We start from the raw sequence: 15,716 nt of genomic DNA, 5'->3' as shown, positions 1-15,716 counted from the left end.
GGGAGGGAGAACATAAGAATGTCAGAAATAGAAGCAAGATTAAAGATACTGAGAAGGGTCAAAATATATTTTGGGTTCAAATCCTGAATGGTAATCAGTGTGAATGGAAATAGTGAATACTGGAAAACTCATCGTCATGAAAGTCTGGAGCATGCCAATATTTTGTCTACTACCATGAAACAGGACTGTACTCCCATCCCTTCTATAATTCTTTTAGCTAAAGAAATGTCATTACTGATTATTTAACTGAAAAGATTCCCTTTTAAATATATCCAACTATATTAATGTTTGGATTATAAAACAAAGCACAAAGATTTGGTATGTAGTAATTTTGCTTGATTATACCAACTTCGATCCTACTGAGTTAATTTAGTCATGGCTCATTCCTCATTTATTGAGCATTGATTCCTTTTGGGAACAGAATTGTGTGAACCATGAATGAGTACAGAATACAGCCTGATAATTTTAGTCAACCATTCACTATGGCCCCTTCGTGATTACTGGCTTCTTTAACCATGCTCTTACCTTCATAATCCCACTAGTACTCTTAAAAGTAGTTAGAGCCTTTGAGATTGTCTCAAAGTAAATCCAATGCTATGATAGGGGGAAAAGAGGAGTTCGAGAGGAAATAAAGTAAATATATTTCAATGGCATAAACTGCAATAAGATACAATATTTAATACTAAAATCATATGTTTGCATGTTTGTACCATTGTAGAAGAGTTAATACTGATAAGTTGTAAGAATGTTTTCCAGTTTTTTCAATAATTCAAGTTTGCTAGAAGCTTGGTGTATTTTCAACATAAAATGTCAAGATCTTTCATTGGTAATTTATAAGAAAGATGGCATTTTCTTCCAGACAATTACTGCGCAACTTCCACTTTCCAAATTTGCCCCCCTTTCTCTCTGCAATTCCTATTAGATTTTTTTGGTGTATGGACCATGGCTAGAATCGCAAATGTTTACATGACAGCAGAATCTTGTTCTTATCATTCATTCAAATGTAGCAAAAAACAATGGATAAAAGGCAGAGGCTAGGGAACACACAGTCTAATTGTAACTCTGCTGCCACTCTAGTAGATTGAGAATCAAACCTGATACATTCTGGTCTGTTTGCCAGTTACACATTGGCATTATGAGCTAAACAATATGGGACCTGCAAGAGTTTTTTCTAATTGATGGGAATGTATTTCTTTCAGATATTACATATATGCATCAAGTCCTCCCAGGTTAGATATCATGTAGCCAGAAGTAAATTAAGAACTACTCTACCCCTTATAACATGCCTCAGTTCTAAACTCTCAAAAATCTTAATGGTGCAACAAGGAAAACCCATCCAACTTCTAACATCAGCCACTCTGTGCTCTTTTTGAGATCCTGCTGTATTGCTGAAGTGTAGATGGTTTGTGTGCACTTAGTAAGAACTAGATTAAGACACCCAAGCTGTTTAGCTAACCCTTTTGGTCAGTAGACAGAACATTATCCTATAAATTTAAGAGGGGTTTGGATGGACACATGAATGAGAGTAAAATAGAGGGATATGGGCATTCTGTAGGTGGAGGGAATAGCTATGTCAGCACAACATTGTGGGCTGAAGGGCCTGTTCTGTGCTGTACTGTTCTATGTTAAATACAAGTTGGAATTCCAGAAAAGGTCCTGGAGATAAAAGTTTGGTGATAAACCATCAGGAGTACCTGTGATAGATTCCTCCTGCCTGCTGCACTGTTTATTGTTGAAGCACTAATTGTGAATGTTGCAGTCAAATCTTTTCCAACAGATTCTGCTCCTGGCACTCAAAGCCATCATTTCTTTTCCAGGGAGAAACTGCTTATATTCGAGTTCGTGCTGACAAACCCAGAAGTTCTAGTTATGGGAGATCAAGATCAAGGTCCCTTTCCAGAGGTCGTTATTCTCCCTATCAAAGCAGAAGCTCCCCTCGATATTCACCGAAACCCCAATATAGATGAGGACTTGGTAGTCAATTTTCTTTTTAATCCACATTCCATCACTGGCGGTTAGTTTTTTTTTCCTTCAGTTCTATATTTCGTGCGATGCTTTGAATAAACTTGTTTTTTTTTCTTTTTATTATTGACTGTGTCAATCTTTACTGGCTTCAGCTAACTTACACACTTCCCTTTTTATTAAATAAAAAAGTAGCCAGGGAACTGGTGTGTTTATTTCTGAGCCTTTAACCCTCAAATACAGTTATTCATATATACCATTAATAAGACCAAATGGACTGAAAATAAGCTAATAGGTACTAACTTCAATTATGTTGAAAATTGATTTTAAAAAGGAAGGTTCCCAAATTCAGGTTATGGAGAATGTTGGTGATGGTACAGATGCTTATCTGTTTAGAAGAATGGTAGCACCCCCAGCCAGTCGATGTGGATGCATTTTTCTGAACTGGCATTTCAAAGACAGGAGTGGGCCAGCAAAGCAGTCTTTTGGGTGAAATTTTAAATTATGACTTGCAAGCAGTCTTAAACAACTTCATAAGCACCTTTCAATAAAGTGTTTTTTGTAGTTCTGGGATGATGACTCAACAAAAGTGTGCCACAAGATCTTTCATTTCACCTAGGAACACTGCCTGGCCTTCTTTATGTCTCAGAAATAAAATAGCATGTTTAACTGTGTTAGTGTCAACCTAGATCCTGCTCAAATTTCTAGAGTTAGATTCCCACCCACAGCTTTCTGCCTCGGGCAGGAATGTTACCAGTGAGCCAATTCTTTTCTGCATGTGTCTTAGTAGGCCCTTCGTGACATTTAATAACAAAATGACATTTCCACAAGAGAAACATTATGCATTGTAAATCATTTCAAAAATAATGGCACTGCCCTTCAACATGAGTTCAAATGAACATTTTGTTGCACTTGGGTCTTCAGTGGATGAGATGTAATCTCCCTGATGAAATTTTGCTTTGACCTCAAAATCTGTCATAAAGCAGCAGGTCCATGTTTACCATTTGAAATATTAAAGATCATCTCTCTCCTCTTTCCGTGGAAGTGGAATATTGCCTGAAATTAAAAGATGTTTAATTATATTGTGCAAAATGCACTGATATTGCTCCAAAAAAAAGTCATTTTTGATACCTCGAAACCCTTCCCAGCAGAATAACATACTTGTAAAATCACTGAAGACAGTAGCTCAGTTGTGGTCCTCGGGGCCCACGGCTTTCCTATTGTCAATGAACAAGAGCTCTGACTTTATTACTCCAATACAATCCAGAGAAATAGACTATTATATAGAATTAATATTTATAGAAATAAACCTGCCTAACAGTGTTGACAGTTCGAGGTTAACTTATGGCCCAAAATACCTTAAGTAAGTTTATAAAACTAAATCAACAGGTTGTCACACTGTTAACCTTACTTTATTGAAACATTTGGAGTCAACCTGGATCTGTCAGAATGGCACACCGATGTTTCTGATTTTTACAGCCCCCAAGAGTAGCTAACCTCTACAGCCCAGAACATACAGGATTTAAATCTCATTTCATGCGGAAGTAAGAACAAGAGATCCACAATTGCTTTGTGAAAGGGGAGAAGAAAAATCAGCCAGGGTTCCTGCCCTTCATCAAGGCTTGGCTGGAAAATTAAGGTCAAACAGGCTGCTTGGCACATTAAAAGTCCTCCAGTCCAAAGACATCAAATTCAGAATTTTCAAAATGGAAACATTTCTACAGACTGTTGATCCCACATATCTGGGCAGGTACACAATGATTTTGGTTTTCTTTTATATACTACTTAGCTACATAAAGAATTTTTACTTTGAAATAACATTTTAAAATTACATTGGGTATACAAAAACCATAGATTGTCAAGATTGATATCTATAATCCAAATACATCTGTTCTCCAAATGCTGTCCAGTCCTGAAGAAGTTGGGCTGAAGACCTATTGTATTTACATTACTAAAATTCATCATGAATAATGACAACTTTGAGGCAATGCAGAGCAGCCATTTCCTTTTAAGTCTAAAAGTAGGAACAAGATCACATTGAGAAAGGTCACAATTTCCAACATCTGCGAAAAATCATGCTTTGATTTCCTTGAGGTAATTATAAAATGTGGGACTCCTGATTAAACACACTTAGAGCAAATTGGGTCTTATTTCTATTAATGCAGAGATAAAAAATAGAAAAAACACTTGGAAAAATGTAATGTAATCTTAAAAGAATGGCTGCCTTTGATAACAGCAAATTAATCCAGAGTACAGTTGACAGGATAGTTAGTTTGTCAATCAAGTTTAGTGCCCACACCTCTAAAGTTGACCAAGCAATTTTATGCACATAATTTATCTTTCACTCACTGCATTCTTCTGGAAAAAGTGACCCTGCTTTTACTGGAAGGAATTGCTGTAATTTGTTTCCTTTTAAAAGCAATACTGGGAATGCCGATAAAAGCTCTGACCTTTGCCCATTTTGAGTCATGGAGACAGAGGATTAACATCAAATTTTGGCCTTCATTGTTACCATGACAACATTGGGGAATGCAACACAACTGGACCTTCGTTGTTAACAGCCACTCATTTATGCAAAAAGAATGAACTCATTGAAATTCTAATGGCTCTGCAAATCAATCAGTGGTATTTGATTCCAAGTGAATGTCTTCTCGAGCCTAAATGACATGAATACTTATCATCCCCCTCCCTTGTTTACTGAAACATGCATCTATGATGTGGTTGAATGTTTATTATTGACACCCTGCTCTTCCTCCACTATCATGTCCTTGTCATTAATGCTAATCATTGATAAAATGCTGCTCCTTTAGCCATGAATCATCCAATTATATTTATTTGTGGAACGTGGGTGACAGTATTAAGCCCAGCATTTATTATTCATCCTTAAATGACTTCGAGAAAGTTGTGGTGAGCCATTTTCTTGAACCACTGCAATCCAGACAAGGTGAGAGTAATGTCAAAGCAGCATTTAACTGGGTATGGAATCAAGGAACTCTGGTTAATGGGCATAATTGTTGAAGCTGTAACTCAAACAAGATGATGGTTGTGCTTGTTGGCAGTCAATCAATTTCACTCTCAGAACATTACTAAGGGAGTTTCTCAAGGCACCATTCTAGGCCCAAGCATCTTCAGCTGGTTCATCAAGATCTTCCTTCCATCACAATGTCAGAAGTAGGGATACTTCCTGACCATCATACGAAGTTCAATTCTTTTCACAACATCTCAGCAAGTGAAGCAGACCATACCTGCATTCAGCTAGACTTAGACAACGTTAAGGCATGGGCTGATTAATGGCAAATAACAGATGTGCCACAAGAGTGCCAGATAATGACCACCTCTAACAACACTGAGCCTACGCTTGATATTCAGTGGTTATCACCATTGCCAAGTCCTCCACCATTAGCCTGATATCCCAAAGTCTTTTTTGCTGTATAGAAAGCACAAGTCAGGACTGTGATGGAATACTCCAGATGAGTATAACCCCAACAAAACAAGAAACTTGATACCCATCCAGGTCAGCCATCTGACTGGCACTCCAGCCTCTAAATATTAATTCCTTCCACCACCAGCTGCATTATGTACCATCTGCAAAGTGCACTGCAGTTACTCACCTCAGCTACTCCGAAACCTTCAACCTCTACCACCAAGTTGCACTGTAATATCACCACCTGAACTTCCCTTCAAGTCACTGTCTTCATTATCACTGGGACTAAATCCCAAAACCCCCTGACTAACCGTAGAATGGGGAACTTTCACCAAAAGGACTGCAGTGATCCATGGTGGAGGCTCACTGTCACCTTCTCAAGGGCGATTAAGAATGGGCAATAAATACTGCCCTCACCAGTGACACTCAGAACCCCAAACCAGGAATAAATAAAAAGAAATTGGCCTGCCAAACGAGCTTCTTGTCCATTGGCACTGCAGGTTAGAGCTGCTGCCACACAGTTCCAGTGACTTGGGTTCAATTCTGACCTCTGCTGCCGTCCATACGGTGTCTGCATATTCTCCCTGTGATTGTGCGGATTTCTCCAGGGTGCTCCCACATTCCAAAGTAGTGCAGGTCAGCAGTTTATTTGGCCACTGTAAATTGCCTCTAGTGTCTAGGTGAGTGGTAGAGGGGGTTTTGATGGGACTGCGAGGAGAGTAAAAGGGGATTCGTGGAAATGCGCATTTGAAGTTCACTGTGGTCTCAACGGGCTGTTTTTGTGCTGTATGACTCTTTTCAGTTCACCTCTGCACTGCACTGCACTGCTGTGCTTGCTAACCATTCACAGTCTACATCCCAAACTGTGTTTCATGCAGTCTACTTTGCACTATGCCGCATTCACCTCTTCCATGGTTCTCAGTCTGTTAATGCCTCAAGCTTAAATCCTTGATGTATTTAAATCACCCAATGACCTTGCCCCTTCTATACCTGTAATTTACTCTTAAATTTCCCCTTTACTCAAACTACTACTCCCAACCCAGTTTCTTGAGCAGTTCTCATCCTTTTAACTGGCATTGACAGCAACATCTTCAGCTGCTTAAACCCATGACACTCCTAAAGCATATTTTTGGCTCAGAATCAATTTTCCTCAAACTAACAGCAGTAAAGTCACTAACAAATACTGGATGTTAGAGTCATAGTCACAGTCACACAGCATGGAAACAGGCCCTTTGGCCTAATTCATCTGTGCCAACCAAGCTAAGCTTGTTCCATTTGCCTGCATTTGGCCCATATCCCTCTGAACCTTCCCTATCCATGTACTGTCCGAAGTGTCGTTATTGTACCTGACTCAACGACTTCCTCTGGTGGCTTGTTCCACATGCAGACCACCCTGTGTGAAAAAGTTCCCCCTCAGGTTCCAATTAAAACTTTCCCCTCTCAATTTAAACCTATGCCTTCTAGTTCTTGATTCCCCAACTCTGGGAAAAAGACTGTGCATTCACCCTATCTATATCCCTCATGATTTTATACACCTCCATAAGATCAGCCCTCAGTCTCCTACCATCCAAAAAAATGAAGTCCTAGCCTGCTCAACCTGTCCCTATAATCCAGTCCCTCAAGTCCTGGCAACATAAATCTTTGCTGCACTCTTTCCAGCTTAATGACATCTTTCCTATAGCAGGGTAACCAAAGCTGAACACAATGTTCCAAGTGCAGCCTCACCAGCATCTTGTACAACTGCAACGTAACATCCCAACTTCTATATTCAGTGCCCTGACTGATGAAGGCCAGAGGGCCAAACACCTTCTTCACCACCCTGCCTACCTGTGATGCCACATTCAGGGAACTATGTACTTGTACTCCTGGGTCCCTCTGTTCTACAACATTCCCCAGGGCCCTACCGTTCACTGTGAAGGCCTTACCCTTATTTGACCTCGCACTTATCTGAATTAAACGCCATTTACTATTCCTCGGCCCACTTACCCAGCTGATCAAAATCCCCCCGTAGTTCTTGATAAACTTCTTTGTCTATGACACCACCTATTTTTGTGTCATCTGCAAACTTACTAGCCATGCCTTGTACATTCTCATCCAAATCATTGATATAGACGACAAACAACAATGGGCCCAGCAATGACCCGAGGCACAACACCAGTCACGGGCCTCCAGTCCTGTTGTTGACCTAGTAACTTTGGTATTGGCTCCGGGAGGTGTTACTGCTAACATTAATATTCCTCACATTGGTGACCACAAAGAGTCCACCACAACTGCAACCAGAAGAGGAGAACTTCGAAGGTATATGGTCCATACTGAAGCTGCAAGCATCGATGATGTCAAGAATAGTTAAGCCGTGCTATATTTTTCTAAACTTGCCTTTAAAGACTTTGAAAAACAGGAGGATATCAAGTATATTGTTAGATAAAATGCATGGGTGACCACTGAGGAAACAAGATGGAATTAGAAACCCGTGAAACACCTTTTATACAAAGTGTAAAAATTTCACCTCAATTTCCTTCTCCTTGCCTCAAAGGTAAAGTCAGTTTGTCTCAGATCAGATGCACTTATTACATATTAGCTGCATTATCTTAGGTTAGGCAAAAGCAAAATTAGCCATGACTCCCATCTCAACTTGTTAATAACAACTCCTTCTAAGTGTTCATATCTGAATACTTGCTGAAATCAGAGTCACGTTTTGTCCGGTACATGCTCTACAAAATCTTTTGAATCCAAGGTGGCAAACAGAAGCCCTTTGGCCAATGATGCCAAGTGAAGATCTCGCATCAGGACAGATTCAATGGGGAACATTTTCTATCAATGAAAATTTGGCAGTCAATCCAATTCAGTTTTCTAACTTGGGAACATGCTGAAAATCTAGCTGAACATTCAGGAAAGATGACTGCAAAACCACCAAACATTTCCAGTGGTCACGATGGCAGTACTTACCTGGAGGTGCCACAAAGTATTCCTCTACAACATGCCTTGCATTGCTCAAGACTGCCTCCACACAGTAACCATCTGTGACCTCATCCGCACGCAAATACAAAGGCCTGTGTGATGGAAAATAAAGCAATGTTTTTGTAATATAATTGAATGGTTCTTTATTAGTAGCTCTTGTTTGGCTCAGTATCCATCTTCCTCAAACTAAGAGCAGTAAAGTCACTAACAAATACTAGATGCTGTTGACCCTGTAACTTTGGTATTGGCTCTGTTAACAATATTCTTCACACTGGTGACCACAGAGTGTGCACCATACTGGCAACCAGAAGAGGAGGATGTCGAGGATAGACTGTGTACACTGAAGCTGCAAGCATTGATGATGTCAAGAATAGTTAAACAGAGCTATTTTGTTTAATTTACCCCTAAAGGTTCTGCAAAACAAGATCAGGACATCAAATACACCATTAGTTAAAATGCATGGGTGGCTACTGGGGAAACAAATGAAATTCCCTGAATTACCTTCACAGATATGCAAAAGACAATCTAGTGTGATATCAAAGAAATGTTTAAAACACCATCTACACAAGCTCCGTCCCTTTCCATTTTACTAATTTTGCAAGGGTTGTGCACACTAACACACATATCCAATTAAATGTTAAAAACCTGACTAATACGTTTAGATATTCATACTATAACCAGACAGTGGCTATTGGTAATGGTCCTGGTTTTGTTATTTTCAGCTTGTTTTTTTTATTTTCTCATTTGCAGGCCCATTCTTCCTTTAGCCACTTCCATTTGGTCACAGATCTTCCCTTTTGCATTTTCCCCCCAGTTCTCTTTCCCTACCTCTATCACATCTCAAACTTTTTCCAGTATTGTTGAAAAGTCATTGACCTGATGCACTAACTCATACTGCAGATACTGTCTGATCTGCTAAGCACTGGCAGCAACATCTGTTTCTCTTTAACTGTGCAAAGGTTGGCGGATTTTCTACAATGACCCGTTGGATTAGAGACAGTAAATCACAAGAAATTTGCCTGGATGCTTCTTCCTTTGCACCTTAATGAAACCTTTAGTGCAATCAAATTCAAAAGGTTCTCTGATGCTGTGCAGGATCGACAATAAATGCTTTTTTGCTTCTAAACTCACTGTGAATAGTACATGACACTCTGTGTTCTCTTAGTTTCTCTAGTTGATGATTGAAGTTCTAAGAAATCATGAGGCTCATCAAGTGAAATTTAGCAAAAATAAACAAACATTTTGTTTGATTACAATAGAGTCATAGAGTTGTACAGCAGAGAAATGGGCCATCAGCCCACCACATCCATACCGACCATTTTGTCCACCTACAATAATCCCATTTGCCTAACCAGGTCGGTATCCTTCTACACCTTGTCTATTCAAGTCCCTGTCAAAATGTCTGTAAAACATAGTGACTGTATCTGATTCTACCACCTCCTCTGAAAGTGTGTTCCAGATATCAACCACTCCCTGTAAAAATCTTCCCCCTCACATCCCCTTTAAAACTCCTTCCTCTCACAAAACAATTCTGACTATCTACTCTGTTTATGCCTCTTTTAAATTTATATACCTCTGTCAGCTCACGCCTCAGCCTCCTGTGCATCAGAGAAAACAAGCTCAGCCTATCCCATCTCTCCCCATAACCAAAATCCTCCAATCCGGGCAACATCCTGGTGAATCACTCTCTCCAGCATAGTTTATAATTTCCCAGCGTCTCTTTCAAGATCATACAAATTCAAGAGTACTTCCACAGTTCTCCACTTTATGCCAAGATCAGGCTGCTTAAGTGCAGGCAATTTAGCTCAGGATAGGGGTATCTCTGTCAAGGTCTGCATTCGTTGGTCATCCCAAACTGGCCCCGAGAAGGTGTTGATGAGATGATTTCTCAGAAGAAATAGGAAAAAGCCACATAACCCCTTGAACCTCCTCCACTATTCAATAGCCTCGTGACTGATCTGATCTTATTACTGATCTGATCTTATTGCTGATCTGATCTTGGTTGCAGCTCCACTTACCTGCTTATTTTCCATAACCTATGACTCCCCAGTAATCTAAAAATGTCTCAGCCTTGAACACATCTTATGGTTCAGCTTCCTCAGCTCTTTGGGGTACAGAATTAAAAAGGTGCATGGTCTTTTGAGAAAAAGATAGCTCATCTCCCTCTTAAATGAGTGATCTCCTAATCTAGAACATATATAAATCCCACCATCCTACAGATCATGAAAGATTAACTGTTTCTCTTTCCACATATTCTGCATGACCTGCTGAGTATCACCAGCAAGTTCTGTCTTTATCCTGAAGCACAAAACATTTCAGTCTATAGATGCACACATAAATAACCACTTTTCAGTCATATAAGAGGCAGTTGTTACCGATCCTCCAGTACTGAATCCATCGGCTCCGCTCCCTCAGTGTCGACACCATGCAGCTGGTTGGCAAACTGTATGGCACTCGCCAGCCTTCGCACGCCCTCCTGGTTCCGAAAATCAACAAGTGCCAGGCGCTCCAGGTGGTCGATCATCTCCATAGACACCTGCAGGTTTTCCATGTAAAGATATGGAGCTCATTAGTATACAGTCCGAGCCCCAACATCAGCAACCAGAGAACTGAGCCTGGTTCGATCACTGGTGTGTATTAAGCTGAAACATTGAGGGCAGGGTGTCCCTGAACAGAGTCATACAGCACAGATTATTGCACTGCACTTTCTCTGTAGCTGTGACACTTTGTACTGTTATTGTTTTTACCTGCACTACCTCAATGCACTCTGTACCAACCCAATGTAACTGCACTGTGTAATTGATTGATCTGTACAATCGGTATGCAAGACAAGTTTTTCACTGTACCTCGGTACAAGTGACAATAATAAACCAATACCATATCCATGCTGACCCTTTTGCCCAAAGTGTGCTTATTTACTGCTGCTATATTCGAGACACCTGATAGTTGAACCAGTTAGGTAACCAGTGTCGTGGGTGAGAGAGGAGGATCTTCCTATCAGTCCCACTCTCCCACCTACAACACTGGTTACCTACCTGGTTCAACCATCAGGTGTCTTACACCCATCCTGTTCAAGCAGCTTTCAATGTGCTGGTCTTGACAGGTTGCATCCACAGGCTGACTATAGAGACTGAATACAAGGTTGCCCACACATGAATTTCAAGCAGAGATCGCTGCAGTGCAGTCAACAATGGATATACATTTTATGATTCAGCTCCCACCTTGTCAGCAGGGATCTGATTAAAGCAACCCTATGCAACGCACACAAGATGCTGGAGGAATTCAGCAGGTCAGGCAGCATCTATGGAGGGAAACAGATAGTCAACGTTTCAGGTCAAAGCATCAACTGTTTATTTCCCTCCATAGATGCTGCCTGACCTGCTGAGTACCTCCAGCATCTTGTGTGTGTTGCTCCAGATTCCAGCATCTGCAGAATCTCATGTGTCTCCATATACCACCCTATCCCCACCACAGAAGCATAGCAATGGGTTTTACCTCCATAAGTTCCAGTTCTCCGCTGCTCACAGCTACCAATTCTATAGCTGAGCCAAGACGAATGGCTCTCAGCTATTTTCAAATTGAAGAATCCGCGGTTGCTTGCTTACCTCTGGAGGCTGACTGTACTCATCGGGCTTCCAAGTTGGATTCTTGGGCACCTACAAAGATTAAGAATACAGGACTAAATAACAGAACATCAGCTGCAAGAGCTCATGGTTAAACGGTTAACCAGACTAGCCCTTGCTACCTGCTAATGGAAGGCCAAAGGTGCTTGTGCCCTTGTGCAATGGTAGAACTTCACCACAGAGTCGTGCAGCAGGCCCTTCGGCCCACCAGGTCCATGCCAACCATCAAACACCCACCTATACTAATTCTGTTTACCAGCAATCAACCCATAGCCTTCTGTGCATTGGGAATTCAAGTGCTCGTCTGGATGCCAGCAACAATTAGGAAATGAAACATTATGAAGTCGAGGAAATTAGCCTAAAGTGCACTTTCAATTCTGCTGATGAAACGATATTTTGTGGATCAGAGGAAGTGTAACACAGTGGTCCAGGAACACAGTGTAAAATGGCAGGTGCACAAAGATTCAATGTGACAAGACAAACCTGGCGCACTGAGTCTAGAGGTGGTTGAAAGTCTAAATATTCTATTAGAGGTCATCTAGAAGGATCTGCTATCAGTAGATGCACCTACAGGGCAGGTGTGTTCTACAATATCTGGGTAATCCAGAAGAGCAGAAGTGTTCTATCATATATATGGTAAACCCAAACATTGCTCCATCCTTGACTCCATCCCACAGTAATTATCTGTTCCAACCTTGCCACCATGTGCGGCTCACTAAGAATTTGAAAAAGCCATATGCCACTGAAAAGCTGGGAAGAGGAGGATATGCCAGGGGAATCTGAGAGATACCGTAATCGTGACCATCTTCAAGAAAGGAGGCAAGTCCGATTGTGGTAACTACAGGGGGTGTGACTGGGAAAGTCTTTGTTATGGTCCTCCCAGTGGCTGGAAGAGCTGTTCCCCAAATCGTAGTGTAGAATCCATCTCTCTGGAGGCACATTGGGAGCAGCATCAACAACTACATGCAGCCTTTTTCGAACTCCTAAAGCCTTTGACTCCACCAATCAAGAGGAACAGTGACGCATCCTCCTCAAATCAGGTTGTCTGCAGAAATGTGTCTCCATCTCATGTTTGCTTCATAATGACATGCAAGCCGTGATCCTAACCATCAGATCACAACAGATCTATTCTCAGCCCAGAATGGCATCAAATAAGGCTGTATCATTGTCCCAATGCATCTTTCAATCTTCCTTGCTACAATGTTCCATCTCACTTCCAAGAAGCTTCCCACTGGACTAGAAATCACCGACAGGACTAAGTTCACCTCAGCCCCAGTAATTTAACTGCAGCAGGCTGAAGACACTCATGTAAGTACGTCTTCAGAGGCCAAGTTCCAAGGCATCGATGACTCATTCACTAAAGCATTTGAGAGGAATGGCAGACTTTGATGATGCCTTCAGTGTTCCAGCACAGACTTTGGCCATCTAAGGAAAACATTATTTGAAGATCAAGATCTCAACCCTGGAACAAAACTCATAGCCCACCAAGCAGCAGTGATCCCTGCCCTCCGATATTCTTCAAATGACAATCAACAGCAGGCACGTCAAGACACTAGAAGGTTAGAACCAATGTTATCTCCGCAACATTTTCCAAATCTACTGGCAGGATAAGCCAGGCTAACAAATCCAGCATTGAGACACTAATAACTCATCACCTCTATTGTGCAGGACACATTGAAAGTACCAACAGAATCTCAAAACAGTCACTCAACTCTGACGCAGGGTTTTGACCCGAAACGCTGGCAATTCATTTCTCCCCACAGATGCTGCTCGACCCACTGAGTTCCTCCAGCAGATAACTTGTTGCTCCAGATTCCAGCATCTACAGTCTCTCAAGTCTTAAATCCACTCTGAGCTCCATCAATGGGAAGAAATTACCAGGTAGACAAAGCAATGGTTCAAGGGTGTGCACAAAGCCTCCTTGAAGAATTATAAAATCCTCACAGACTCCTGGGAACCTCTGGCCTATCACCGCTCCAAGTGGCAAAGGAGCATTGGGGGTGGTATTGAGAACCTGGAGGTCATTCGTTGGAAGCACACCGAAGCTCTTTGTGGCCAGGTGAAGGAGTGCACCGCCTCACCACCCACCCACCAACCACCTCCTGAGGTGGCAGAGTCTGTGGGTCCACACACTGGCCTCAGCAGTCACTTCAGGGTGGAAACAAGTCCATCTCCAACCTCAGTGACTGTCCACAAAGGAGGTAAAGCCAAAGGCAGCAACTTCTACCATGAGGGGTCCTGTCAAGGAGGCGAAGGCTTGGGGGGCGGGGGTCGAGGGTAAGGGGAGGGGGTAGAGATGAGGGGAAGGGAGGGATGAGGGATGAGGGGAAGGGATGAGGGGAAGGGAAGGGATGAGGGGAGGGGAAGGGATGAGGGGAGGGGAAGGGATGAGGGGAGAAGGGGAGGGATGAGGGGAGAAGGGGAGGGATGAGGGGAGAAGGGGAGGGATGAGGGGAAGGGATGAGGGGAAGGGATGAGGGGAAGGGATGAGGGGAAGGGATGAGGGGAGAAGGGGAGGGATGAGGGGAAGGGATGGGGGAAGGGATGGGGGAAGGGATGGGGGAAGGGATGGGGGAAGGGATGGGGGGGGAGGGGGGAAGGGATGGGGGGGGAGGGGGGAAGGGATGGGGGGGAGGGGGGAAGGGATGGGGGGGGGAGGGGGGAAGGGATGGGGGGGGAGGGGGGAAGGGATGGGGGGGAGGGGGGAAGGGATGGGAAGGGGAGGGGGGATGGGGGAAGGGGGGGATGGGGGAAGGGGGGGATGGGGGAAGGGGGGGATGGGGGAAGGGGGAAGGGAGGGGGAAGGGAGGGGGAAGGGGGAAGGGAGGAAGGGAGGGGGAAGGGGGAAGGGAGGGAGGGAGGGGGAAGGGAGGGAGGGGAAGGGAGGGAGGGAGGGGGAAGGGAGGGAGGGAGGGGGAAGGGAGGGAGGGAGGGAGGGGGAAGGGAGGGAGGGAGGGAGGAAGGGGGAAGGGAGGGAGGGAGGAAGGGGGAAGGGAGGGAGGGAGGAAGGGGGAAGGGAGGGAGGGAGGAAGGGGGAAGGGAGGGAGGGAGGGAGGAAGGGGGAAGGGAGGGAGGAAGGGGGAAGGGAGGGAGGGAGGGAGGGGGAAGGGAGGGAGGGAGGGAGGGGGAAGGGAGGGAGGGAGGGAGGGAGGGGGAAGGGAGGGAGGGAGGGAGGGGGAAGGGAGGGAGGGAGGGAGGGGGAAGGGAGGGAGGGAGGGAGGGGGAAGGGAGGGGATGAGGGGAAGGGAGGGGATGAGGGGAAGGGAGGGGGAAGGGAGGGGGAAGGGAGGGGATGAGGGGAAGGGAGGGGGTAGAGGGAGGAGCGGGAGAATGGAGGGGGCGAGGCGACAGGTTCCTCCCTCCCGGGACGGGGCTCCATCCTCCGGCCGGCCCCCTACCTTGCTCCGCCTCCGTCGAGCCACGAACGCCGCCGCCTCACCGCTACCGGGCGGCTTCGCTCCTCCAGCAGCCCGCACCCACCCTGCGGCCCAAGGAATCGTCCCCCGGGCAGACCTGAGCCACGCTGACAGCGGTACCGACCGACCGAGGCCCCACATCCCGGCAGCGAGCGAGGGCAGACCCCGGGTCCCGGCCCCGCCCATCGGGGAGGGAACAGCGCTGAGCCCGGGGCCTACGGCGCCCAGAGCTGGGCCGGAGCCTGCAGATAGCGCGGGGATTGTGTGTAGGGAGAGTGACTCAACGACCAGCAGACTGGGTCAATAACCCCACACACCCTCACCTATAACCAG

General features: G+C 44.2%; 2 protein-coding genes across 3 annotated transcripts in view; one reads left to right on the top strand and one right to left on the bottom strand.

The window, feature by feature from the left end:
- Window positions 1-2,105, top strand: part of LOC127579348 (serine/arginine-rich splicing factor 1B-like) — a 19,776-nt gene extending 17,671 nt beyond the window's left edge. The window contains exon 5 of one of the 2 annotated variants that reach the window (XM_052032083.1): window positions 1,818-2,105. In XM_052032083.1, the coding sequence (XP_051888043.1) occupies window positions 1,818-1,967 (150 nt within the window). In that variant the 3' untranslated portion in view covers window positions 1,968-2,105. The remainder of the gene's footprint in view (window positions 1-1,817) is intronic. The other variant, XM_052032084.1, reaches the window with a different exon arrangement.
- Window positions 1,983-15,716, bottom strand: gatc (glutamyl-tRNA amidotransferase subunit C). The gene is made up of 5 exons (XM_052032085.1): window positions 15,366-15,716; window positions 11,950-12,000; window positions 10,720-10,880; window positions 8,333-8,436; window positions 1,983-3,018 (listed from the first exon to the last, which is right to left on the bottom strand). Exons 1-5 carry the CDS (start codon window positions 15,567-15,569, stop codon window positions 2,975-2,977), a joined length of 564 nt encoding a protein of 187 aa, XP_051888045.1. The 5' UTR covers window positions 15,570-15,716; the 3' UTR covers window positions 1,983-2,974.

Source organism: Pristis pectinata, chromosome 17, assembly GCF_009764475.1.
Source record: "Pristis pectinata isolate sPriPec2 chromosome 17, sPriPec2.1.pri, whole genome shotgun sequence".
Taxonomy (NCBI): Eukaryota; Metazoa; Chordata; class Chondrichthyes; order Rhinopristiformes; family Pristidae; genus Pristis; species Pristis pectinata.
This window is presented reverse-complemented; position numbering and strand designations above follow the sequence as displayed.

Bases quoted from the DNA above. Each gene is read 5' to 3' on its own strand.
- gatc (XM_052032085.1), bottom strand. From the start codon at position 15,569: ATGGGCGGGGCCGGGACCCGGGGTCTGCCCTCGCTCGCTGCCGGGATG. The intron at 12,001-15,365 runs GTAGGGGGCCGG...TAATCTTTGTAG, and splicing joins CTCGACGGAGGCGGAGCAAG to GTGCCCAAGAATCCAACTTG. The intron at 10,881-11,949 runs GTAAGCAAGCAA...GAAAACCTGCAG, and splicing joins AGTACAGTCAGCCTCCAGAG to GTGTCTATGGAGATGATCGA.